This window comes from Salmo salar, chromosome ssa04, assembly GCF_905237065.1.
Source record: "Salmo salar chromosome ssa04, Ssal_v3.1, whole genome shotgun sequence".
Classification (NCBI taxonomy): domain Eukaryota; kingdom Metazoa; phylum Chordata; class Actinopteri; order Salmoniformes; family Salmonidae; genus Salmo; species Salmo salar.
This window is the reverse complement of record NC_059445.1, coordinates 73,095,790-73,122,555: the sequence shown is the minus strand read 5'-3', so window position 1 is coordinate 73,122,555 and position 26,766 is coordinate 73,095,790. Positions and strand designations below refer to the sequence as shown.

Genomic DNA, 26,766 nt, shown 5'->3' with positions numbered 1-26,766 from the left:
TTTATTATTTAAGTAATTCACTTTTTTTTACCTCTTCAGTGGCCACAATCTCAGTGGTGACATCACTGTATGTCCTCCGGTGTAGGGCAGGGTCTAGGTGAGACAGGGACTTGAACCTTGGATCCAGTGCAGTAGATCTATGAAGGTAGTCCTGTACATTAGGGGGGTATCTGGGGTTCAGGTCCTCTAATGGCAGCCTTGACATCTCTAGTGAGGGTGCTGTCTTCCTCACTTGGGGCCATGCATTGTAGAATCCTTGTTTTCAGAGGTAGGATCATGGACACAGACGGTGCAGTTTCAGTGCTCAATAGGGTTGTAACCGTTTTGAGGGGTTTGAGCACCTGGAGAACATCCTCTGCCAGTTTTACGTCATCATCAGACAAGGTGACAATGTCTTTATATTTTTTCAGGGTCTTGTCTGTCAGTGCAAAGTATACAGCTGCCTGCTGCTCAAGATGGCACTCCAACATGTCATAACTGGAGTTCCATCTTGTTGTGACATGGTGTAATGAGCTTGTGGGTCGGTAGCTGTAGCATTCCTTGCTTGGTCTTAACCTCTCTTGGGCAGGTGGGACGCTAGCGTCCCACCCACGGTTCACAGTATTCAACAGCCAGTGAAAAATCAGAGCACCAAATTCAAAACCACAAAATGTCATAATTCAAAGTTCTCAAACATACGACTATTTTACACCATTTTAAAGATACACGTCTCCTTAACCTCTTACATCTAGACGTTCCGCTAGCGGAACACCTGCTCCAATATCCAATGATAGGCGTGGCGCGAATTACAAATTCCTCAAAAATGCAAAAACTTCAATTTTTCAAACATATGACTATTTCACAGCATTTTAAAGACAAGACTCTCCTTTATCTAACCACACTGTCCGATTTCAAAAAGGCTTTACAGCGAAAGCAAAACATTAGATTATGTCAGCAGAGTACCCAGCCAGAAATAATCAGACACCCATTTTTCAAGCTAGCATATAATGTCACAAAAACCCAGAAGACAGCTAAATGCAGCACTAACCTTTGATGATCTTCATCAGATGACACACCTAGGACATTATGTTATACAATACATGCATGTTTTGTTCAATCAAGTTCATATTTATATCAAAAAACAGCTTTTTACATTAGCATGTGACGTTCAGAACTAGCATACCCCCCGCAAACTTCCGGGGAATTTTCTAACAATTTACTAAATTACTCACGATAAACTTTCACAAAAAGCATAACAATTATTTTAAGAATTATAGATACAGAACTCCTCTATGCACTCTATGTCCGATTTTAAAATAGCTTTTTGGTGAAAGCACATTTTGCAATATTCTAAGTACATAGCCCAGCCATCACGGGCTAGCTATTTAGACACCCGGCAAGTTTAGCCTTCACCAAAATCAGATTTACTATAACAAAAATGTTATTACCTTTGTTGTCTTCGTCAGAATGCACTCCCAGGACTGCTACTTCAATAACAAATGTTGGTTTGGTCCCAAATAATCCATCGTTATATCCGAATAGCGGCGTTTTGTTCGTGCGTTCCAGAAACTATCCGAAATGGTAAATCAGGGTCGCGCGGATAGCGTTATTCGTGACAAAAAAATTCTAAATATTCCATTACTGTACTTCGAAGCATGTCAACCGCTGTTTAAAATCAATTTTTATGCAATTTATCTCGTAAAAAAGCGATAATATTCCGACCGGGAATCTCCTTTTTCGGCAAACAGAGGAAAAATCACAAAGACGGGGGCGGCCAGTGCACGCGCCTAAGCCCACAGTCCCTTGATCGGCCACTTGACAAAGGCGATAATGTGTTTCAGCCTGGGGCTGGGATGACGACATTCTGTTTTTTCCCGGGCTCTGAGAGCCTATGGAAGACGTAGGAAGTGTCACGTTAGAGCAGAGATCCTTTGTAATTGAATGAGATGGCAAAGAAGTTCAAGAAATGGTCAGACAGGCCACTTCCTGTAAAGGAATCTCTCAGGTTTTGACCTGCCATTTGAGTTCTGTTATACTCACAGACACCATTCAAACAGTTTTAGAAACTTTGGAGTGTTTTCTATCCAAAGCCAATAATTATATGCACATTCTAGTTACTGGGCAGGAGTAGTAACCAGATTAAATCGGGTACGTTTTTTATCCAGCCGTGAAAATACTGCCCCCTAGCCATAACAGGTTAATGTAACCACATTGTCCGATTTCAAAAAGGCTTTACGGCGAAAGCATAAAGTTAGATTATGTTAGGACAGTTCCAACACAAGAAAAACCACACAGCCATTTTCCTAGCAAGGACATGCGTCACAAATACCAGAAATTCAGCTAAAATTATGCACTAACCTTTGACGATCTTCATCAGATGACACTCCTAGGACATCATGTTACACAATACATGCATTTTTTCTTCGATCAAGTTGATATTTATATCGAAAAACAGCCTTTTACATTGGCGCGTGATGTTCAGAAAATATTTTGCCTCCAATACTGCCGGTGAATCAGCACAACAATTTACAAAAATACTCATCATAAACGTTGATAAAATATTAAATTGTTATTCAAAGAATTATAGATGAACATCTCCTTTATGCAACCGCTGTGACAGATTTCAAAAAAGCTTCACGGGGAAAGCACACTTTGCAATAATCTGAGTACTGCGCTCAGAAAAATACACTAGGCAATACAGATACCCGCCATTTTGGAGTCATCTAAAATCATAAATAGCATTAGAAATTTTCACTTACCTTTGATCTTCATCAGAAGGCACTTCCAGGAATCCCAGGTGCACAATAAATGTTGTTTTGTTCGATAAAGTCCATAATTTATGTCCAAATAACTTGCAGTAGGCTACTCCAAGTGTAGGAAGCGCGCCGAAAATGTCACGACGAAAAGTCAAAAAAAGTTATATTTACGTTCGTTCAAATATGTCAAATGTTGTATAGCATCAATCTTTAGGGCCTTTTTGACTTAGAACTTCAATAATATTCCAACCGGACGATTCCAGTGTCTTGAAAAACGTTTTGGAACACAGCTAACTCTCACGTGAATGCGCGCCAATGAACTCATTTGCTTTCTTGAGTCAACAACTTCCAACTTCCTCTGTTCGCTCTCTGTTCATCATAGACGCCTCAAACAACTTTCTAAAGACTGTTGACATCTAGTGGAAGCCTTAGGACGTGCAAAATGAACCCTAAGTCACTGTGTTCGATAGGACTACAAGCACCAGACTTCTCACTTCCTGGTTAGATTTTTCTCAGGTTTTTGCCTGCCATATGAGTTCTGTTATACTCACAGACACCATTCAAACAGTTTTAGAAACTTCAGAGTGTTTTCTATCCAAATCTACTAATAATATTTATATTGTAGTTCCTGGGCCCGAGTAGTAGGCCGTTTAATTTGGGTATGTTTTTCATCCGGCCGTGAAAATACTGCCCCCTACCCTAGAGAAGTTAAGCACATGAGCAGCTGTTGTGCTTCGGTGGACAAAGAAAACCACCTTCCTGATACTCCCAAGGAGGCGGTCCATCTGGTTCACTGAAATTTGGTCTTTTTTTATTAGGATCCCCATTAGCTGTTGTAAAAGCAGCAGCTACTCTTCCTGGGGTCCACACAAAACATGAAACATAATACAGAAGGACTTAATACAGTTAACTGAAATGCATTCCAGTCACTACCTCGTGAAGCTGGTTGAGAGAATGTCAAGAGCTGTCATCAAGGCAAAGGGTGGCTACTTTGAAGAAAAACAAATCAAAATGTATCTTATATTTGATAAACACTCTTTTGGTTACATGATTCCATATGTTTTATTTCATAGTTTTGATGTATTCGCTATTATTCTGCAATGTAGAAAATAGTAAAAATAAAGAAATGCTGAAATGAATAGGTGTCAACTTTTGACAGGTACTGTACATTAAACAACACAGCAGTATATTGGCATGTCTACGAAGTTTGCTCTTTTACAATGGGGGCCAAAATGATATTTGTTTCCCCCAATTTGTGGGCGTGGTTGAGGGGATTCCTTAGGTGAATATCGACTCGTAATATAACTCTTTTCACCAATTGAATCAGATCTTTTGCCGTTAACTGGGCAAAAAATCTGAATTTGGCTGTCTGTGTAAACACAGTCTACTAGTGGTGTTAAAGTATTTTGAAATCCATTTAACACTGGTTTGAAGTATCCAGTGACAAATTACATAATTCTATCATACTTCTTCTTTTGAGAAGATGCTCTTACAGTTGAAGTCGGAAGTTTACATGCACTTAGGTTGGAGTCATTAAAACTTGTTTTTCAACCATTCCACAAATTTCTTGTTAACAAGCTATAGTTTTGGCAAGTCGGTTAGGACATCTACTTTGTGCATGACAAGTCATTTTTCCAACAATTGTTTACAGACAGATTATTTCACTGTATCACAATTCCAGTGGGTCAGAAGTTTACATACACTAAGTTGACTGTCTTTAAACAGCTTGGAAAATTCCAGAAAATTATATCATGGCTTTAGAAGCTTCTGATAGGCTAATTGACATCATTTGAGTCAATTGGAGGTGTACCCGTGGATGTATTTCAAGGCCTACCTTTAAACTCAGTGCCTCTTTGCTTGACATCATGGGAAAATCAAAAGAAATCAGCCAAGACCTCAGAAAAAAAATTGTAGACCTCCACAAGTCTGGTTCATCCTTGGGAGCAATTTCCAAACGCCTGAAGGTACCACGTTCATCTGTACAAACAATGTTACGCAAGTATAAACACCATGGGACCACGCAGCGTCATACCGCTCAGGAAGGAGACGCATTCTGTTTCCTAGAGATGAATGTACTTTGGCGCGAAAAGTGCAAATCAATCCCAGAACAACAGCAGAGGACCTTGTGAAGATGCTGGAGGAAACAGGTACAAAAGTATTTATATCCACAGTAAAACGAGTCCTATATCGTCATAACCTGAAAGGCCGCTCAGCAAGAAAGAAGCCACTGCTCCAAGACCGCCATAAAAAAGCCAGACTACGGTTTGCAACTGCACATGGGGACAAAGATCGTACTTTTTGGAGAAATGTCCTCTGGTCTGATGAAACAAAAATAGAATTGTTTGGCCATAATGACCATCATTATGTTTGGAGGAAAAAGGGGGAGGCTTGCAAGCCGAAGAACACCATCCCAACCATGAAGCACGGGGGTGGCAGCATCATGTTGTGGGGGTGCTTTGCTGCAGGAGGGACTGGTGCACTTCACAAAATAGAAGGCATCATGAGGAAGGGGAAATTATGTGGATATATTGAAGCAACATCTCAAGACATCAGTCAGGAAGTTGAAGCTTGGTCGCAAATGGGTCTTCCATATGGACAATGACCCCAAGCATACTTCCAAAGTTGTGGTAAAATGGCTTAAGGACAACAAAGTCAAGGTATTGGAGTGGCCATCACAAAGCCCTGACCTCAAACCTATAGAACTGAAAAAGCATGTGCGAGCAAGGAGGCCTACAAACCTGACTCATTTACACCAGCTCTGTCAGGAGGAATGGGCCAAAATTCACCCAACTTATTGAGGGAAGCTTGTGGAAGGCTACCTGACACGTTTGACCCAAGTTAAACAATTTAAAGGCAATGCTACCAAATACTAATTGAGTGTATGTACATTTCTGACCCACTGGGAATGTGATGAAAGAAATAAAAGCTGAAATAAATCATTCTCTCTAGTATTATTCTGACATTTCACATTCTTAAAATAAAGTGGTGATCCTAACTGACCTAAGACAGGGAATTTTTACTAGGATTAAAGGTCAGGAATTGTGAAACTGAGTTTAAATGTTTTTGGCTAAGGTGTATGTAAAACTTCCGACTTCAACTGTATGTAACATTGCTATGCATTTTCAATTGCTGTTGGTGAATGCAATTATTGGCAATCTAGGATTTTTTTTTTGTATTGCAGAAAGTTTACACATGTTTCTGTGTTGCAGAGATTTATACAGTACCTGGCTTCAAGGAATACGCTTTTTAACCTCAGTAACTTTTTGGACAAAAGTGGCCTACAAGGTGAGTGAAGTCAGCTCTGCAGCATTCTGCCTTTTATCACAGGTTCGGTATCGTCTTCACTGGAGCATTTGAGCTCATACAGTATCTTAAGGTCTATTCTCTCAGGTCAATCAACAGGGCTGCGTTCAGCAGGGAACAATGTCACTGAACATTCAGATAGGCATGCTTCTTCTAGAAAATGCATTTTAAATAGAATAAGGAATCACGTCAGCTCTATTCTAGAACTGCAACATTCCGTAACTTTTGCCTACTAAACGTGTGTGTGCGCATGACAACCGGCAATATTGAGACTAGCAAGACTGAGAGGAGTGGAGAAATGTTCTTTTAGACGGTCCTGCCCTTTTCCCCTCCGCTCTATTCCCAATGGAATGGTTAAGGCATCATGGCAGACTCTCCGCTCACATCAAGCACAGCAGAATGTAATTACTCAAGGTAAATATGTCCCATGGGGCGGCAGGTACCCTAGTGGTTAGAGCATTGGACCAATAACCGACAGGTTGCTGGATCGAATCCCCGAGCTGACAAGGTAAAAATCTGTCATTCTGTCCCTGAACAAGGCAGATAACCCACTGTTCCCCAGTAGGCCGACATTGTAAATAAGAATTTGTTCTTAACTGACTTGCCTAGTTAAATAAAGGTTAACAAGATGCCTGGCAGCCCAGACCAGTGGGAGTAATATGGTAGAGTAAGTGTCCCTAATCATAATAACCCACATTCCTTTTGTCAGATTGTGTTACTGATAAATGAAGGTAATTGGGAGCTGACAGTTTGTTTAAGGATGGTGACTTGGTTGGGGAGTATAGCACTCATGACAAATCTACAAGATGGTGAGCTGTCAAAGACAGCCTGTTTGGCCTTTACTTTAGAAGAAAATATGGGACAGACATAAAAACATGCAGTTGCCCATTCTTTTTTGCTACAATAGCTGTGCCCCCACAGGATGACAATGCCCCCATCCACAGGGTACGAGTGGTCACTGAATGGTTTGAGCATGAAAACGATGTAAACCATATGACATGGCCGTCTCAGTCACCAGATCTCAACCCAAATGAACATTGATGGGAGATTCTGGAGTGGCGCATGAGACAGCGTTTTCCACCAACAAAACACCAAAGGATGGAATTTCTCGTGGAGAATGGTGTTGCATCCCTCCAGTAGAGTTCGACACTTGTAGGAACTATACCAAGGTGCATTGAAGCTGTTCTGGCGGCTCGTGGTGGCCCAATGTCCTATTAAGGCACTTTGTTAGTTTTTATTTTATTTTGTCAGTTACCCGTATATCCACCAATGAACTCTGAAGTCGTCTTCATTTCCAAAATCAATTGGAAGAATTTGCCTCTGCTTATTGTATCACTTAGTTCCCCAAATAAACAGTTAAGAGGCTAGTTGTTTGAAAAGGTGATTATGTGGCAGTTCTACAGTGAGATGTGTATCACCATCAAGATGCACCTGATGCTAAAACATTTATTCCCCTATTGTCTTTTTCAGGCTATGACATGTCGACGTTCATAAGGAGGTATAGTCGCTACTTGAACGAGAAGGCTGTATCGTATCGACAGGTCGCTTTTGACTTCACCAAAGTAAAACGAGGGTAAGGACTTTAATTCTCTGTTCAAATGTTTTCTTATAGCATCTGCCTCAGATGTACCTAGTCTCTCCTATATTGTATACACAATGTACAGTCGACTCCTTGGAAGTGTGTTTTGGATATATTTTGGGGTATATTGCTTACTCTTGCATGAAGTACATATGGTGTAGGGGTTGATTTGGGATTGGGCATCTGAGTACGTGTAGTGTCGTTCACTAAGCCTAATTCAAATTCATTATTTTAGGTTGCATGCTTCATGACATTGATGACAGTCCAACATCAATAGTATTGGGCCCCTAATGATTGGAATATTATCTTTCCCCAAGGGCGGATGGCGTTATGAGAACCATGAACACAGAGAAGTTACTGAAGACCCTACCCATTATCCAAAACCAGATGGATGCACTACTTGATTTCAATGTAAGTTCCTTGTAACTTGTTGTACTGCTATGGCCTGAATAAACGCTCCAGCTCTCGAATGTAACAGTATTGCAAAAAAACTGTCGGCGAATGAGTAGCTCTGTCGTGTGGTTGGGAGTTACCTCTGAGTCAGACCAATGAGAATGCTTGATGGGTCATCTGTCAATTCAATTGGTCTGCTTTGGATCCCCCCTCCATCTCCAGGTCAACGCCAATGAGCTCACCAACGGAGTGATAAACGCGGCCTTCATGCTTCTGTTCAAAGATGCCATTCGACTGTTTGCGGCCTACAACGAAGGCATTATTAACCTGTTGGGTAAGTACTTCTGCCTTCTGGCTCTCAAGAGGCACTGGCCTGCCAAACCCAAGTCATTATTGCCATATCATCGTAACCATGGAGCAGCGCTGATGCAGAGACACCTTTGCACCCTGTCGTTCTGGGTTGATACTGTATCTCTGGCCTCAAATTTTTTTACACAACTCACTATCAGCCTGCTCCATGCTATCAGGTTGACTTAACGAGGGCCAATAAACGACCGTGTTCTACTACTGCTCTGCTTTGTTTTAGTGAACTGGGTTTGCAAGGTGACATAAGGTCTGTAGGTTGGTTGAATTGCCTTTTGAAATTCAGACATTCTATTCGATGTCTGAAACACTTTGGGGAAGAAATCTAGTTTCCAATTAATTCTAAATGAGTTTCCTGAAGGGACTATGTTAAAATGAAATTGCGCCCAATGCTAGTGGAGAGACTGGTCTTGCACACAGTCTATTCGACTACTCTGCATATCTGTTTGCGCATGTAGTTCAGTGCGCGTGTAGTTCAGTGCGCGTGTGGTTCAGTGCGCGTGTGGTTCAGTGCGCGTGTGGTTCAGTGCGCGTGTGGTTCAGTGCGCGTGTGGTTCAGTGCACATGTAGTTCAGTGCACATGTAGTTCAGTGCACAAGTTGGAAATGAATATAATGTCAATAATGTTGGAAATAGAAATTCCAGAACACTAACATTCTATTTCTCCACAAAGTTGGACATTAGACTGGAGTTAGAGAATTGCACTTGGTTCCTAGACTATGATAAATTGCTGGTCATTACATACATGTCAAGGCTGTATTCTCTGCTATGAGGATGGATGCCTCTCTCACTCAGGTGAGAGCCTTGTTCCTTTTGGGGGACTGAGCAGGCCTGTGGGGGGTGGAGGAGCAAATTGGATATGAGCAAACATCAGTGGAACGTTTACCAGCAAGTGAGACATGTTTAGGATTCATGGACCCCTCTGGAGAGTTTGTATACTTCCTGCAGACATCTACATTTTAAGGGACGATTTTCTGATTGGAGAAAAGTGTAATATTAGAATTATACTATGGAATATTCAACACCTCCCCCATTAATTTGCAAAAGCAGTTTGATTAATTTGATATAGTTTGATAGTTTATCCTTATTTGATGACATTTAAGTTCCAGTGCTTCATCATCATGTTACTCTTTTCACGTCACAGAGAAGTACTTTGACATGAAGAAAACTCAATGCAAAGAGGGCCTTGACATCTACAAGAAATTCCTCACTAGAATGACAAGAATCTCTGAATTCCTTAAAGTAGCGGCGGTAAGATCCAACCTTGCTAACTTCTGTGTGATCAAATTTTTTACTCATCCATTCACTTTTACCTCCATGTTATCTTGACCCTCCTCCCTCCTTCCTTGCAGCAAGTAGGGATTGATCGAGGGGACATCCCAGACCTCTCCCAGGTAAGACCTGATGCTATCTATCGCTTTCGTATCTCTGTGGCCCGAAAGTACAGCGGGTCTCAGATGGAGCCCTGCTGAACCCCTCAGCTTGACTTTATTTCAACGCTCCTCAGTGTGCTGGCTGCCGGCCTCTCTCACCACCCTGCCACCTCCTGCAGTTTCAGACCTTCCAAATGGTTACCTCTGCACAGCCTTAGCTATCATACATTGCTTTCTTGGGCGCACACTGCATGTGGCCCCCTACTAAAGGAAACGCCAGACTCAGGCCCTGCCCAAATATTTTCAAAATGCTTCTTTCCTTCAAGTAATCAAATCACAGATCTGATGTGGTTGGATTGATGAAAGCAGTAGGTTGATAACCTTGCCCTCATCTTTCCAATCACTTCTAGATCTGTGATCGAGGAAGGAAGGGTACACTTTATTTGCATTCGAACAGGGACTCCCTCTCACCTGACCTTGCACGGCATACAGCACATAAAGGTGTTAACATCGACCTTTGTCAAGGCATATACCGAGTAGGCTAGACCCGAGATGAAAGGAATAAAAGGAAAAATATACTTCCACTTTGTATACATTGAAAATTTACATGTGGCAAAATGTAAATGAAAATGGCAAATTATTAACACTGTATGCTATTATACTGTTCCATGTCACCTTTCAAGAAGGGCCACATGTTGTATGGGGTTAGCTACATCTCTCGCTTGCGTATCCAGTCTTAGAATAAAATGGTATTATGTTTTTACTTTTCTTATCACCATGGTCAGATGGTGCTTTAGCAAGACAAACAGTATTTTGCAAGGGCATTCATTTTGTGATTTTGTATTTTATTAGGACTGTTTTGGATTTGAAATAATGCCTTTAGCTAGTACCTTTCTCCCGAAACTTTATCATCGCTGAACTTTATCATCGCTGATCTTTATCATCGCTGATCTTTATCATCGCTGATCTTTATCATCGCTGATCTTTATCATCGCTGATCTTTATCATCGCTGATCTTTATCATCGCTGATCTTTATCATCGCTGATCTTTATCATCGCTGATCTTTATCATCGCTGATCTTTATCATCGCTGATCTTTATCATCGCTGATCTTTATCATCACTGATCTTTATCATCACTGATCTTTATCATCGCTGATCTTTATCATCACTGATAATTGCCACCTTTATATTCTGTATTTTTCCTTAACGTTCCATCTTCAGATTACAGTTTGTGTAAGTATCTGTATCCCACTCTTTTTAAGTGTTTGTAAGGGTAGTTTGTTTTCTTTGTGTGCATTGTGAAATAACTAGGCATGCTTACTGTTTGTGTTTCCGTCTGCTGTTACACCTTTGTGATTGCATTTTTCCCCCCAACCTTTGAACTCACTATTTGTTTCCATTTTAATAGGCTCCCAGTAGCCTCTTGGATGCCTTAGAGCAGCATTTGGCTTCTTTAGAAGGGAAGAAGGTGAAAGATTCCACCGCAGCCAGCAGGTACTGTTATTTTCCCTTCCATTTACTCACTGCCTATTCAATACAGTCCAGTCAGACAAAGCCTGTTTTGCTCAGGTACCAAATTTAGCAAGTGGGTGTGAGCTGGAGCTGAAGTGTTTGTTGGTGGGCAGCAATCTCAACAATATGCTTTTGTACTGCGGTCCAAAGTATGCTTTTCCTTTCTGTGTGTTTTGCCAGTTGTTTCCGAGAAAATATTGACGAATGCTCCGGGAGCCACAGTTGCAGTGTTTTTACCCTCAATTTATGAAAGTCCTATATTCTTAATAAAGACCTACTTGTCTGTGGCTAATGCCAGGCGCATTTGATTTAGTTTCCTTTTTGTGTCTTTCAATGTACTATACTAATATGCACTGACCATCAGTGCTCATTCAGGTTTTCTGTTTAGTGGGAAAGGCGTTATAAACTATCCCTGTCAAGCAGAATCCTTTCTATTTTATTCCAACCTCCCACTACTATTGTAGCCCGTATCTATCAAAGTGCAGTTGTAAAAATATGTGCCACTTTCTTTCACTGAGCTTGTAGAACAACACAGCACTTTTGACAATGGTCAGTAAACAGTTTACCATAGCCCCCCACTATCTGACCCCTGTCTCTCTCTCTCTTCCTATGTCTCTGTCCATCCAGGGCTAGCACTCTCTCCAACGCTGTCTCTTCTCTGGCCAACACGGGCATATCTTTCACCAAAGTGGACGAGAGGGAAAAGCAGGCAGCTCTGGAGGAAGAGCAGGCTCGCCTAAAAGCGCTGAAGGTACATTTTCCTTCCAGTGTGCTCCTCTCTCTATCTCTGACTGTCTGGTCTCTCTCGCTCTCCCCCTTCAACTATCCTCTCGGCTTATTGCCCTACTGGGTTTAATCTGTGCTGACTGGTCAGCAGCATCTGTAGAACATTCACTGATAATGAACAAAAATTAAACGATTTTCTGCCTTTGGGGGGGAAAGGCAATGTCGAGGGAGTTTCTTTATTTTGTTTTGGAGTGGATAAGCTGCCGTTAACTTGGTCTAACATTTTATTGCGCGGTATTCACACTACAGCGATCAAGTCTTCAATGAGGTTTTTGGTCTCGTTTTAATCTAAATTAATGCTGTGGTAACCAACCAAGCATCAAGCCCGAGGTCATCCAAAGAAGGGATCTTTTTTTAGCTAATAAGTTGCTCTCCTGAGGTCATCAGGCCACGGAGTCCCCACCACCTTGGTTAAAAATTAAGTCAAAATACATGCTCTAAGAAAATGTTAGCTGGCCAGTGTACTGTAGGTAGGCCCGGGTGCTTGTTTTTGTTGACTTTTGCCCGTTCCACCTAGGAGCAGCGTCTGAAGGAACTCCAGAACGGTCATTCTTCCTATGCCACCACGGATGCCTCTCCTGTGTCCACTGACGGACGGACCATCAACACAGCACCGGCCATCGACCTTTTCTCCACACCCAGCTCCACAAACGAGTTAGAGCACCCATTATCTCCTAGTCCTTACCCTTATCACTCCCCCACTGACTTCACCAAAATGCTAGCTTACATGTATAGTGCCCAGGCACTGATCATAGCTCCTTGTTGAGTTTATGGTTGTGCCCTATATAGTGCACTACCTTGGACCAGAGCCATATGAACCTTGGTGAAAAGTAGTGCACTAAATGGGGAATAGGGTGCCATTTGGGATGCAGCCTATGTTTACATTTGCTTACCCATCCAGTTGTTTCAGATGTTTGAGGGAGTATTAATAATAGCGTAGTGGTTGGTTGTTGAAGCCAGACTAGACAGTCAATGCCATGTATCCATAGAGCCAAAGACTCCATTGTTATTAATCGGCCTGCCCATCTATTCTTACTAAGGCCGATTTCAAGTTTCATAACAATAGGAAATCGCTATTTTTGGACGCCGATTTTTTTATTTTATTATTATATATATATATATATATATATATATATAAAATACGATATAAAAAAAAATATATATTTTACACCTTTATTTAACTAGGCAAGTCAGTTAAGAACACATTCTTATTTTCAATGACGGCCTAGGAACGGTGGGTTAACTGCCTTGTTCAGGGGCAGAACGACAGATTTTTACCTTGTCAGCTCGGGGATTCAATCTTGCAACCTTACGGTTAACTAGTACAACGCTCTAACCACCTGCTTTACATTGCACTCCACGAGGAGCCTGCCTGTTACGCGAATGCAGTAAGAAGCCAAGGTAAACTTAACTTATAAAAAAACAATCAATCATAATCACTAGTTAACTACACATGGTTGATGATATAACTAGTTTATCTAGCCTGTCCTGCGTTACATATAATGGCTTAGGTACACGTTGCTCCAACGTGTACCTAACCATAAACATCAATGCCTTTCTTAAAATCAATACACAAGTATATATTTTTAAACCTGCATATTTAGTTAATATTGCCTGCTAACATGAATTTCTTTTAACTATGGAAAATGTGTCACTTGCAACAGAGTCAGGGTATCTTGCAACAGAGTCAGGGTATATGCAGCAGTTTGGGCCGCCTGGCTCATTGCGAACTGTGAAGACTATTTCTTCCTAACAAAGACAGCCGACTTCCCCAAACGAGAGATGATTTAACAAAAGCGCATTTGCGAAAAAAGCACAATCGTTGCATGACTGTACCTAACCATAAACATCAATGCCTTTCTTAAAATCAGTACACAGAAGTATATATTTTTTAACCTGCATATTTAGCTAAAAGAAATCCAGGTTAGCAGGCAATATTAACCAGGTGAAATTGTCACTTCTCTTGCATTCATTGCACGCAGAGTCAGGGTATATGCAACAGTTTGGGCCGCCTGGCTCGTTGCGAACTAATTTTCCAGAATTTTACGTAATTATGACATAACATTGAAGGTTGTGCAATGTAACAGGAATATTTAGACTTAGGGATGCCACCCGTTAGATAAAATACGGGACGGTTCCGTATTTCACTGAAAGGAAAAACATTTTTTTCTCTAGATGATAGTTTCCGGATTCGACCATATTAATGACCTAAGGCTCGTATTTCTGTGTGTTATTGTATTATAATTAAGTCTATGATTTGATAGAGCAGTCTGACTGAGCGGTGGTAGGCACCAGCAGGCTCGTAAGCATTCATTCAAACAGCACTTTCGTGCGTTTTGCCAGCAGCTCTTCGCTGTGCTTCAAACATTGCGCTGTTTATGACTTCAAGCCTATCAACTCCCAAGATTAGGCTGGTGTAACCGATGTGAAATGGCTAGCTAGTTAGCGGGTGCGCGCTAATAGCATTTCAAACGTCACTCGCTCTGAGACTTGGAGTAGTTGTTCCCCTTGCTCTGCATGGGTAACGCTGCTTCGAGGGTGGCTGTTGTCGATGTGTTCCTGGTTCGAGCCCAGTTAGGAGCGAGGAGAGGGACGGAAGCTATACTGTTACACTGGCAATACTAAAGTGCCTATAAGAACATCCAATAGTCAAATGTATATGAAATACAAATCGTATAGAGTGAAATATCCTATAATTCCTATAATAACTACAACCTAAAAGTTCTTACCTGGGAATATTGAAGACTCATGTTAAAAGGAACCATCAGCTTTCATATGTTCTCATGTTCTGAGCAAGGAACTTAAACGTTAGCTTTCTTACATGGCACATATTGCACTTTTACTTTCTTCTCCAACACTTTGTTTTTGCATTATTTAAACCAAATTGAACATGTTTCATTATTTATTTGAGGCTAAATTGATTTTATTGATGTATTATATTAAGTTAAAATAAGTGTTCATTCAGTATTGCTGTAATTATCATTATTACAAATAAAAATAAAAAATCGGCCTATTAATCGGTAGCGGCTTTTTTTTTTGGGGTCCTCCAATAATCGGTATCGGCGTTGAAAAATCATAATCGGTCGACCTCTAATTCTTACCCACTCTTCCCTATGCCTTTGCGCACCTAATGAATTTGATGCTAGTGGAACTATTCTGTAGTGCCCCAGCTGCACACATGTCAGTGTACTCGAGCTGGGATGATCAATAGACACCGACCGTACCGATCACATCGCAGGCATTTTGCTGATATCCTTCATTATGATAAGTAGCCTAAAATAGAGATGTGAAGTTTGAAATGAAATAAGTTTGCTAATATGGGTGATTGTTAATGGGATAATAATAAATCAAAAACTGGTGCACATTAATGTTCTAAACTTTCTATTTATCAATATCGTATTAATTCAGGACATTTATCGGGGTATGGATTTTTGTCCATTCAATGTCCTTCTAAAAATAATCTTGTACGTAAATGTGAGCATTACAAAATAAGAAGAATAATGAATAACTCGTAGCGCCAATTTAAAGGTGGATGGCAAGGGTGCATTCCCCTGTTTGAAAGCATGCAGCTCAGGGGTAGCTGCTTACAGAGGGTATTGATTGCATGTGACTTTCAGAGACTCCACTGTTTCTCCCTCTTGGCTGCTTAATCAAGCCTGCCAAGTTTGTCTTCAGTGTGCGTGAAATGTTTCTGACTTATTTTATTTTTTGTAGGTGAAGGGTGGGAGTAAGGAGTAGGTAGAATGTTCCCCCCCTACCCTTTGCTAGGTGAAACTTCTACCTGGAGCGTTATGAAAACCTTTTGAGTAGGCTATGGGAGAGTTGGGGTTTTGCATTTGGGAGACTTTAACTTCCCTTCCTCCTCCCACCTCAAGCACTTCCAAGGCGGCGAGTGACCTTCTGGACTTGCAGCCTGCATTTCAGCAGCAGGCACTGCTACTCTCCACTGGCCTACCAACAGCCAACACATGGGGAGGTGAGAGCTCCCGTCACACCGCGGGTTGCCTGTTTTACATGCCTGATTCTCTCACACACACTCTTTTTCATTCAGATTCCTCTGGGTAAACTGTGATGGGCCTCTCCACAGGTCATAGTGGATACAACCCTTAGCATTCTCAAACAGCTTATTAACTCTTTAAGCTTGCTGGTGGTGGATATACAGTACCTGGTGTATTTGACCTAACTCCTGAAAGCTATTGGTGAATTTGAAATTGGATGTTGAGACCACTAATAAAATCAGGTAAAGTTGATCAACAATCAAATCACAGTTATGTATTCATTAGGATCCCCATTAGCTGCTACACTTCCTGGGATTCAAAAAGGAATATAACAATTCCATGATAACAAAACAACAGCCTACATTATAAATAAAACAATACATCATGCAAGACATAATTACTATATATAAAAAAAACATCAACATAAAATGTACAGCATTAAAATATTAGTGTGTGTCTGAGTATACGCGTGTGTCTTCAGTCTGCGTTGTACCGTGAGGTGTTTTATCGTTTTTTTAAATCTGATTTTACTGCTCGCTTGAGTTACTTGATATGGAAGAGAATTCCATGTAATCATGGCTCTGTATTAATGTGCGTTTCCCAGAGTCTGTTGTGGACTGTGAAGAGACCCCTGGTGGCATGTCTTGTGGGGTATGGATGGATGTTAGTTTGAACAGACAGTTCGGTGATTTCAACATGTCAATACCTCTCACAAAGACATGTAGTGATGCTATCAATCTCTCTACTTTGAGCCAGGAGAGATTGACATGCATGTTATTGATATTAGCTCACTGTTTTCATTTAAGGGCCAGTCGTACTGCTTTGTTCTGGGCCAACTGTAATTTGCCTAAGTCCTTATTTGTGGCACTTGACCATCTGACTGGGCAGTAGTCCAGGTGTGATAAAACTAGAGCCTGTAGGACTTGCTTTGTTCATTGTCATGTCAAGAAAGCGGAGCATTGCTTTATTATGGACAGACCTCCCCCCATATTAGCTACCGTTGCATCAAAATGTTTTGACCATGACAGTTTACAATCCTGGGTTACACCAATCAGTTTAGTCTCCTCAACTTGCTCAATTTCCACATTATTCATTACAAGATTTAGTTTAGGGTTTAGTGAATGATTTGTCCCAAATACAATAGTTTTTATATATTTAGGATGCCATTCTAAAACTGACTGCAGCTCTTTAAGTGTTGCAGTTATCACTTCCTGTGGTAGCTGACCTGACATGTGTAGTGTTGAGTCATCAGTGTACATAGACACACTGTCTTTACTCAAGGCTAACGGTAGGTCATTAGTAAAAATTGAAAAAAGTAAGGGGCCAAGATCTTGAGGTATGCCTAACTCTACCTGGTTTATGTTAGAGTGTTCTTTAATGGAATCGTCTGTGTTCTGTTGGATAGGTAACACTCAATCCATGGTATGTCAGAGGATGTAAAGACATAACACAGGGTTTTTTCAGCAGCAGACTATGATCAATAATGTCAAAAGCTTGCCTGATGACTCAACTGAATTCTTCCACTGAATCATTTGCTTTTAGGGCTCCCGAGTGGCACAGCGGTCTAAGCCACTGCATCTCAGTGCTAGAGGTGTCACTACAGACCCTGGTTCAATTCCAGGCTGTATCACAACTGTCTGTGATTGGGAGTCCCATAGGGCAGCGCACAATTGGCCCAGCGTCGTTAGGGTTTGGCCGGGGTATGCCTTCATTGTAAATAAGAATTTGTTCTTAACTAACTTCCTAGTTACATTCTTTTAAAAATACATACCTCAGTCTGAGACTGCCATCTTTGAAGTTGGTTGTGGTGATGTCAAAATGAGGGGTGTTGTATAAGACAAAGTAATCAGCGATTGGATCATCTCTAACCAATCAGAGTATCAAAGCCAATGACACATTTTCAAAACGTTGCATTACCCACGTGTGTGCTGGCTCTGGCTCAATCCATCAGTTTCTAGGACCAATCAGATGGTCTAGAACATATTTCTATTCTAGAAATCGTATGGGAGGTACTCGGATCGAGACTCATTGCGGAGAAGAAATTAACATCCGTGGGTGTGGCGTAGCGTTTGACTGGAGCAAGGAGTTTTTGTAGCCAGGCAAGTCAAAAGCTGCACTGAAGTCTAACGAAACAGCTCCTGAAATCTTATCAGTTTAGTAGTTTGCCAGACAAACTGTCAGCAACTCTAAAATAACGGTCTGTATCATGACTGTAACCTTATTTATTCATATTATTAAAGTTAGTAACTGACCTTTTCTGATTTACTATGACACCTGTTGTTCATCATTCATGGCATTTGTATTTAAACCTCGTGATGCAGGTGCCAAATTAAGACGCACCTTTATCTTGAGTGCCTTGTAATGTTGTGTGTGCTTTGGAATTCAGGGTCATGTGTCAATGGAAAGTAAATAATGATAAGGTTGAAATTATTAGATAAACCTACTTAACAGTGTTTTCCTTTTCACTTACAAATACACCGTTCGGGTTCTTGTAGTTACTGAATGAATTGGAGTCACAGTATGATTCCACTGTTACTTTTTGTCAGTCCTGCAAAGTTTCAAGTTAATCAACTTGAAGCTAGAATTATATGTTTTTGTATTCTTGTTATTTATAATTGTATACAACTTTTTGTTTTACTTCAATAAAGTATAAAGTATACTTTTCAAAAACATTTTTAAAGCAAATGTGCTGCATTTGTTCCAAATGAATATTTCCAATAAGGACGGTAAAGTGTAGGTTACATGGATTAAGGCTGTCTTGGTTTGTGTCATGTCTAGAAGTGAACATTATCGACTGGTGCACGTTTCTTCTTCTTTTCTACTAGCATTGCCTTTGCTGATAGCTATTTTATTGAGGACAAATGTACTTATTATGACTGAGATGTGGTTTTCCACCTTGCTATCTTCAGATGAATTCACTAATTAAGTCGCTGTTTTTCTGCTAAATGACTTAAATGTCATGTTAAAATTCCGTATGGCCTTTAGTATAACCACTAGATTCATGTGATGAAATAACCTGCTTTACGTAAAATATTGTTTGTTATAGCTTGGCGAAGATTATTGTGACTGTAGATGACAACATAAGGCTGTTTGTTTCCAAGTCTACTTGAATATTTGTTTCCTTGCAATGATACTTGGAGTATTTGTTATACTATCACAGTTGATGAAGAATTCTGTCTGGGGCATAGGGTTCAGCCACACCCTGTTGTGTTTCTGCATGCTTTCCTTTGACTTGACTCGCTGTCCTCTTCTAACTTCTCCCTGTTCTCTCTCTTTCTGTTCTGTCCCCTTTGCCTGTGTAGATCCTTTCACTTATACAGAAGCTGTCGAAGACTCCATTACAAACTTTAACCCTTTCCTTACACATCCTGTTGTTGATGCGGTTCGTCTGCCTGTTGTGTCTTCCGATGGTGTTAGTTCTAGGACACCCACTCATGAAATGTTTGGTGGTAAACAACATTTACATTTTTTTTGTGTAAAGTTTTCTTTGTCTGTTATGGTGTTGTCAGAAATGTCTCCCATTGTCATATTCAGCCTTCATGCACCATTCCATACACATAAAAACCATTAGATGGTGATAGCTCTGACATCAGCCATGTATTCCTATGGAAAACTCCCGACGGTGCATGAAGCCGGAAACTATTTACATTTGAAGCGCACCATATTACTGAATGGCACCAAAAAAATCGCTAAGATCATTGTGAAAGTGCCTGTAACTAGCAAAGGATCATGGTCGATGTAGTCGTTTTCATCCTGCCTGAGCGGGTTAACCTTAATGTCTATGGCATGAGGGCGCGAGCCTCCTCATAGCCTGCCGGCCCGTGATTGGTCTGTTTCGGCACGTGTTCCTGTGTGACAACAAATGTAGTGATCAGAATGGATCACTATTTAAATAAATATCTCCATTTGTAGCGAAATTCAAAATAATTCACTGTGGGGAAAGAACTTAATCATAATAAACAAATTCTATAGCCCAATACGTCCGTCAATTTTTGGGGCTTTCTAGTGCAGACTGCTAGTTTGAAGTCGCCAGCAGAACTCGTGAATTAATGCTCCAGACCAGACACTAGGGTCGTTGCACCATTACGCGTCTTTCTCCTAGCCTTTACAACACAGGTAGGTGTGTGTGTGTGTGCACACATCTCAAAAGTGATACTAAAGCGGCAATCAGCCAATGAAACAATAACGCGAAAGCTTCATCCCCGCCCCTGTTTTGGTAAAAAGCTGAGGGATGTGGCTGGAGAAATTAAACCACTCTCAAATTAATAGACAGAGCTATGAATGCAAGGACTTTACTTTGTTTACAAACATTGGAGTAAATAAAACAAGCTTATATTTTAGATTCTGATGCGGTATGACAGTTGAACTAAGCTCATGAGGTATTTCTAAGGTGTATTCTTCAAGACTCAGTGGGTACATATGAATGAAGGCCAACAATGGATGTAGCACTGCAGATGGCCCCTTGAGTTGATGCAGAGTCAAAAGTGCTTGCTTCAGAACTCCAGTATTCTGAAGGGGAATATAGAATTCAACAGTGAATGTCTGGGGCTGTTCACATTGTGTGGGTGCGTACAATTTGTGTTTACATACGATATATGATGTGGTATTTAGATGTACTGATGCTACTAAAGGTTTTTCAGGAATCGGGTGCTTATCTTGGTCGTTGTAGATCCTTGGTATTAAAAAAAACAAGGAAAGGTGATAGCATCTCCCATTAATAACCACAGCTACAAGGTTTTACGTTTTCAACCGTGTGGTCCTTGTCAAAGCTTGCTAGCACCATTAACTAAACCTTGCTGTTACTGTGTATTTGTTTTGGTTTGACTGTGTGGCGTGGCATGCCGCTGACTGATTAGGTTATTTATAGCATGGGCCTTAAAATATTTACATTCGCAACGTTCCCTTACCTATGTGTGTTCATAGCATGTAACGTTACTATGTTTCCTTACCTATGTGTGTTCATAGCATGTAACGTTACTATGTTTCCTTACCTATGTGTGTTCATAGCATGTAACGTTACTATGTTTCCTTACCTTTACCTGTGTGTTCATAGCATGTAACGTTACTATGTTTCCTTACCTTTACCTGTGTGTTCATAGCATGTAACGTTACTATGTTTCCTTACCTATGTGTGTTCATAGCATGTAACGTTACTATGTTTCCTTACCTTTACCTGTGTGTTCATAGCATGTCACGTTACTATGTTTCCTTACCTTTACCTGTGTGTTCATAGCATGTCACGTTACTATGTTTCCTTACCTATGTGTGTTCATAGCATGTAACGTTACTATGTTTCCTTACCTTTACCTGTGTGTTCATAGCATGTAACGTTACTATGTTTCCTTACCTTTACCTGTGTGTTCATAGCATGTAACGTTACTATGTTTCCTTACCTATGTGTGTTCATAGCATGTAACGTTACTATGTTTCCTTACCTATGTGTGTTCATAGCATGTAACGTTACTATGTTTCCTTACCTTTACCTGTGTGTTCATAGCATGTAACGTTACTATGTTTCCTTACCTATGTGTGTTCATAGCATGTAACGTTACTATGTTTCCTTACCTTTACCTGTGTGTTCATAGCATGTAACGTTACTATGTTTCCTTACCTTTACCTGTGTGTTCATAGCATGTAACGTTACTATGTTTCCTTACCTTTACCTGTGTGTTCATAGCATGTCACGTTACTATGTTTCCTTACCTTTACCTGTGTGTTCATAGCATGTCACGTTACTATGTTTCCTTACCTTTACCTGTGTGTTCATAGCATGTCACGTTACTATGTTTCCTTACCTTTACCTGTGTGTTCATAGCATGTCACGTTACTATGTTTCCTTACCTATGTGTGTTCATAGCATGTAACGTTACTATGTTTCCTTACCTTTACCTGTGTGTTCATAGCATGTAACGTTACTATGTTTCCTTACCTATGTGTGTTCATAGCATGTAACGTTACTATGTTTCCTTACCTATGTGTGTTCATAGCATGTCACGTTACTATGTTTCCTTACCTATGTGTGTTCATAGCATGTAACGTTACTATGTTTCCTTACCTATGTGTGTTCATAGCATGTAACGTTACTATGTTTCCTTACCTATGTGTGTTCATAGCATGTAACGTTACTATGTTTCCTTACCTATGTGTGTTCATAGCATGTAACGTTACTATGTTTCCTTACCTTTACCTGTGTGTTCATAGCATGTAACGTTACTATGTTTCCTTACCTTTACCTGTGTGTTCATAGCATGTAACGTTACTATGTTTCCTTACCTATGTGTGTTCATAGCATGTAACGTTACTATGTTTCCTTACCTTTACCTGTGTGTTCATAGCATGTCACGTTACTATGTTTCCTTACCTATGTGTGTTCATAGCATGTAACGTTACTATGTTTCCTTACCTATGTGTGTTCATAGCATGTCACGTTACTATGTTTCCTTACCTTTACCTGTGTGTTCATAGCATGTAACGTTACTATGTTTCCTTACCTTTACCTGTGTGTTCATAGCATGTCACGTTACTATGTTTCCTTACCTTTACCTGTGTGTTCATAGCATGTAACGTTACTATGTTTCCTTACCTTTACCTGTGTGTTCATAGCATGTCACGTTACTATGTTTCCTTACCTATGTGTGTTCATAGCATGTCACGTTACTATGTTTCCTTACCTTTACCTGTGTGTTCATAGCATGTAACGTTACTATGTTTCCTTACCTATGTGTGTTCATAGCATGTAACGTTACTATGTTTCCTTACCTATGTGTGTTCATAGCATATAACGTTACTATGTTTCCTTACCTATGTGTGTTCATAGCATGTAACGTTACTATGTTTCCTTACCTATGTGTGTTCATAGCATGTAACGTTACTATGTTTCCTTACCTATGTGTGTTCATAGCATGTCACGTTACTATGTTTCCTTACCTATGTGTGTTCATAGCATATAACGTTACTATGTTTCCTTACCTTTACCTGTGTGTTCATAGCATGTCACGTTACTATGTTTCCTTACCTTTACCTGTGTGTTCATAGCATGTAACGTTACTATGTTTCCTTACCTTTACCTGTGTGTTCATAGCATGTAACGTTACTATGTTTCCTTACCTATGTGTGTTCATAGCATGTAACGTTACTATGTTTCCTTACCTATGTGTGTTCATAGCATGTAACGTTACTATGTTTCCTTACCTATGTGTGTTCATAGCATGTCACGTTACTATGTTTCCTTACCTTTACCTGTGTGTTCATAGCATGTAACGTTACTATGTTTCCTTAACTTTACCTATGTGTGTTCATAGCATGTAACGTTACTATGTTTCCTTACCTATGTGTGTTCATAGCATGTAACGTTACTATGTTTCCTTACCTATGTGTGTTCATAGCATGTAACGTTACTATGTTTCCTTACCTATGTGTGTTCATAGCATGTCACGTTACTATGTTTCCTTACCTTTACCTGTGTGTTCATAGCATGTAACGTTACTATGTTTCCTTAACTTTACCTATGTGTGTTCATAGCATGTAACGTTACTATGTTTCCTTACCTATGTGTGTTCATAGCATGTAACGTTACTATGTTTCCTTACCTATGTGTGTTCATAGCATATAACGTTACTATGTTTCCTTACCTATGTGTGTTCATAGCATGTAACGTTACTATGTTTCCTTACCTATGTGTGTTCATAGCATGTAACGTTACTATGTTTCCTTACCTATGTGTGTTCATAGCATGTCACGTTACTATGTTTCCTTACCTATGTGTGTTCATAGCATATAACGTTACTATGTTTCCTTACCTTTACCTGTGTGTTCATAGCATGTCACGTTACTATGTTTCCTTACCTATGTGTGTTCATAGCATGTAACGTTACTATGTTTCCTTACCTTTACCTGTGTGTTCATAGCATGTAACGTTACTATGTTTCCTTACCTTTACCTGTGTGTTCATAGCATGTAACGTTACTATGTTTCCTTACCTTATGTGTGTTCATAGCATGTAACGTTACTATGTTTCCTTACCTATGTGTGTTCATAGCATGTCACGTTACTATGTTTCCTTACCTTACCTGTGTGTTCATAGCATGTCACGTTACTATGTTTCCTTACCTATGTGTGTTCATAGCATGTAACGTTACTATGTTTCCTTACCTTTACCTGTGTGTTCATAGCATGTAACGTTACTATGTTTCCTTACCTTTACCTGTGTGTTCATAGCATGTAACGTTACTATGTTTCCTTACCTTTACCTGTGTGTTCATAGCATGTAACGTTACTATGTTTCCTTACCTATGTGTGTTCATAGCATGTAACGTTACTATGTTTCCTTACCTATGTGTGTTCATAGCATGTCACATTACTATGTTTCCTTACCTTTACCTGTGTGTTCATAGCATGTCACGTTACTATGTTTCCTTACCTATGTGTGTTCATAGCATGTCACGTTACTATGTTTCCTTACCTATGTGTGTTCATAGCATGTAACGTTACTATGTTTCCTTACCTTTACCTGTGTGTTCATAGCATGTAACGTTACTATGTTTCCTTACCTTTACCTGTGTGTTCATAGCATGTAACGTTACTATGTTTCCTTACCTTTACCTGTGTGTTCATAGCATGTAACGTTACTATGTTTCCTTACCTATGTGTGTTCATAGCATGTCACTTTACAACTTCTGTCTCTTTTTTTTGTTGTTGCATTTTTTTAAGTGTTAAGAAAAATAATCCACATTGTTGATTTGAATTTTATTTGAATTTTTTATTTTCCAGATCATTACAATCCCTTTATTGTTTCGAGCTCTTCCATTGCATCTGATCATGAGCACACAGTGCGGATAGAGCACTTTATCTCAGGTACTATGACCGGGAACCTGACTGACCTGTTTTCTGAAAACCCCTGGAAGCATAGGACCCTGAACTTACGCCGGGTTCATGTTTGCTTTAGTCTAGCTGCTTCCCTGAGTGCTGTTTGCCTTTTAGTGCTAACATTTTAGTATTTTGCGTTTTGTTTGAGGTGGCTTTTAAAAAAAATTTTTTGTTCTCTTCCTTTTTCTCAAACTGCTGAGCTAGATATATTTTATTTGACTTGATCTTCTTGCTTACTTTTCTGGAGCTATACTATTCATTTGTGTTTTTTGTTATTTCTAATCTTGTTTCTAAAACCCCATCTCTTTGCCTTTCTCCCCTCCTGCTTGCCTCTGGTTGTCAGACTCTTTCTGTGGGCCAGCATCATATCCTACCACTCCTCTCTTCCAGTCTGAGCCCTCTGCTGTATCTGGTCTATTTGGAGGTAGGTACCTGGGGCTTGCCATTCCTACTTCCCCCTGTCTGCTCTCTGGCCCGAAAAAACAACAACTTGGGTGTACAGAATATATTTAAATGGACAAGAAGGGTGTCCGCAAAGATGACGGCACCATCATACTTAAGTTAACAAGCGAAATAAAGACTTCCGTTTTTGCATCAGAAATCTTGATATCTCGATTAATGCCTCAGCTAATATCAGCCTCAACACTCTTGCTTCCTCTTAACCAGGATTCTCAGTGTCTTCCACCACGCAGCCCCAGACCACAAGAGGCCTTAACGTCAACTTTGACTCTGTGTTTGGCAATAACTCAGCCTCCGCCAACAATGTTGCCTCTGCTGGTAAGGATCATACATTCCCCGACCTCTCCCAATTCCCCATCCCTCTCTTCACATGCACAAGCTCCACATAGAAGTTACCCTTCAGCACAGATCTAGGATCAGAAATTAGATCACATCCACACTGCTGCCCACTGGGCCCAACTCACCTCACCTCGTGACTGGGGGCATCTCACCTCATGGGCCATCGCTGGGCTTGGATGTTTTGGAAAGGAATTCCAAATACTTGCAGTGAGTGCTTGATTAATGATTGAGAAAATGTACCCCCATGAGATATGGTCATGAATTATTTGCTTTGAAATGTTCCAAAAGTAGCATTCATGTTTATTTTTGTTGTTGCTATTTTGCATGGGAAAGCGCAGCCTTCCCTCAGGGATTCACATGCACTGTTTTCAATTACCTGTCTGTCATTCGACACATGGCGGGTTTCATAACTGGCAAGGTCTGCTCCGGTGCCTCCGAGCTCCTTTAGCCATAAATACTTGAACTCTTTCACTGCCACGGCCGGGGCCTGGAACATGACAGTTTGTCATGAACAGAACCCAAAGACTCAGGGTAGTGCTGTCCTCATCTTCTCACTGCAGTGTAACACTTCTCCATCACATTGTCTAATCTTGCGTGAAATGGAAGAGCTTAGGAAATGAGTATTGGCACCATTTCAACTTAACTCGACATATCCTTCTACCCCTGAGTAGTTATGCCTACGAAGTCATAAGTACATCACAGAAAGGTGCATTTGGCAGCAAAGTGCCTTTTGGTGCTCAATAAAGCGTATAGTGAAGAGCGGAGAAGGTACACATACACTACCGGTGAAAAGTTTTACAACACCTACTCATTCAAAGGTTTTTCTTTATTTTTACTATTTTCTACATTGTAGAATAATAGTGAAGACATCAACTATGAAATCAAAACTATGAAATACAACAATGCCAAGAATTTGCAAAGCTGTCATCAAGGCAAAGGGTGGCTATTTGAAGAATCTCAAATCTAAGTTACTACATGATTCCATATGTGTTATTTCATAGTTTTGATGTCTTCACTATTATTCTACAATGTAGAAAATAGTAAAAATAAAGAAAAACC

The 26,766-nt window shown here is 40.3% G+C and overlaps 1 protein-coding gene across 14 annotated transcripts in view; it reads left to right on the top strand.

Annotated features, from left to right (window-relative positions):
* pica (Phosphatidylinositol-binding clathrin assembly protein) overlaps positions 1 to 26,766 on the top strand; it is a 69,239-nt gene that overhangs the window by 28,600 nt on the left and 13,873 nt on the right. For 2 of the 14 annotated variants that reach the window (XM_014197882.2, XM_014197884.2), the window contains exons 3-16: positions 5,945 to 6,020; positions 7,509 to 7,611; positions 7,935 to 8,028; positions 8,233 to 8,344; positions 9,518 to 9,624; positions 9,726 to 9,767; positions 11,157 to 11,242; positions 11,888 to 12,011; positions 12,564 to 12,700; positions 15,922 to 16,022; positions 19,347 to 19,493; positions 24,814 to 24,897; positions 25,253 to 25,333; positions 25,576 to 25,686. In XM_014197882.2, the coding sequence (XP_014053357.1) occupies positions 5,945 to 6,020; positions 7,509 to 7,611; positions 7,935 to 8,028; positions 8,233 to 8,344; positions 9,518 to 9,624; positions 9,726 to 9,767; positions 11,157 to 11,242; positions 11,888 to 12,011; positions 12,564 to 12,700; positions 15,922 to 16,022; positions 19,347 to 19,493; positions 24,814 to 24,897; positions 25,253 to 25,333; positions 25,576 to 25,686 (1,405 nt within the window). 14 annotated transcript variants of the gene reach the window in all.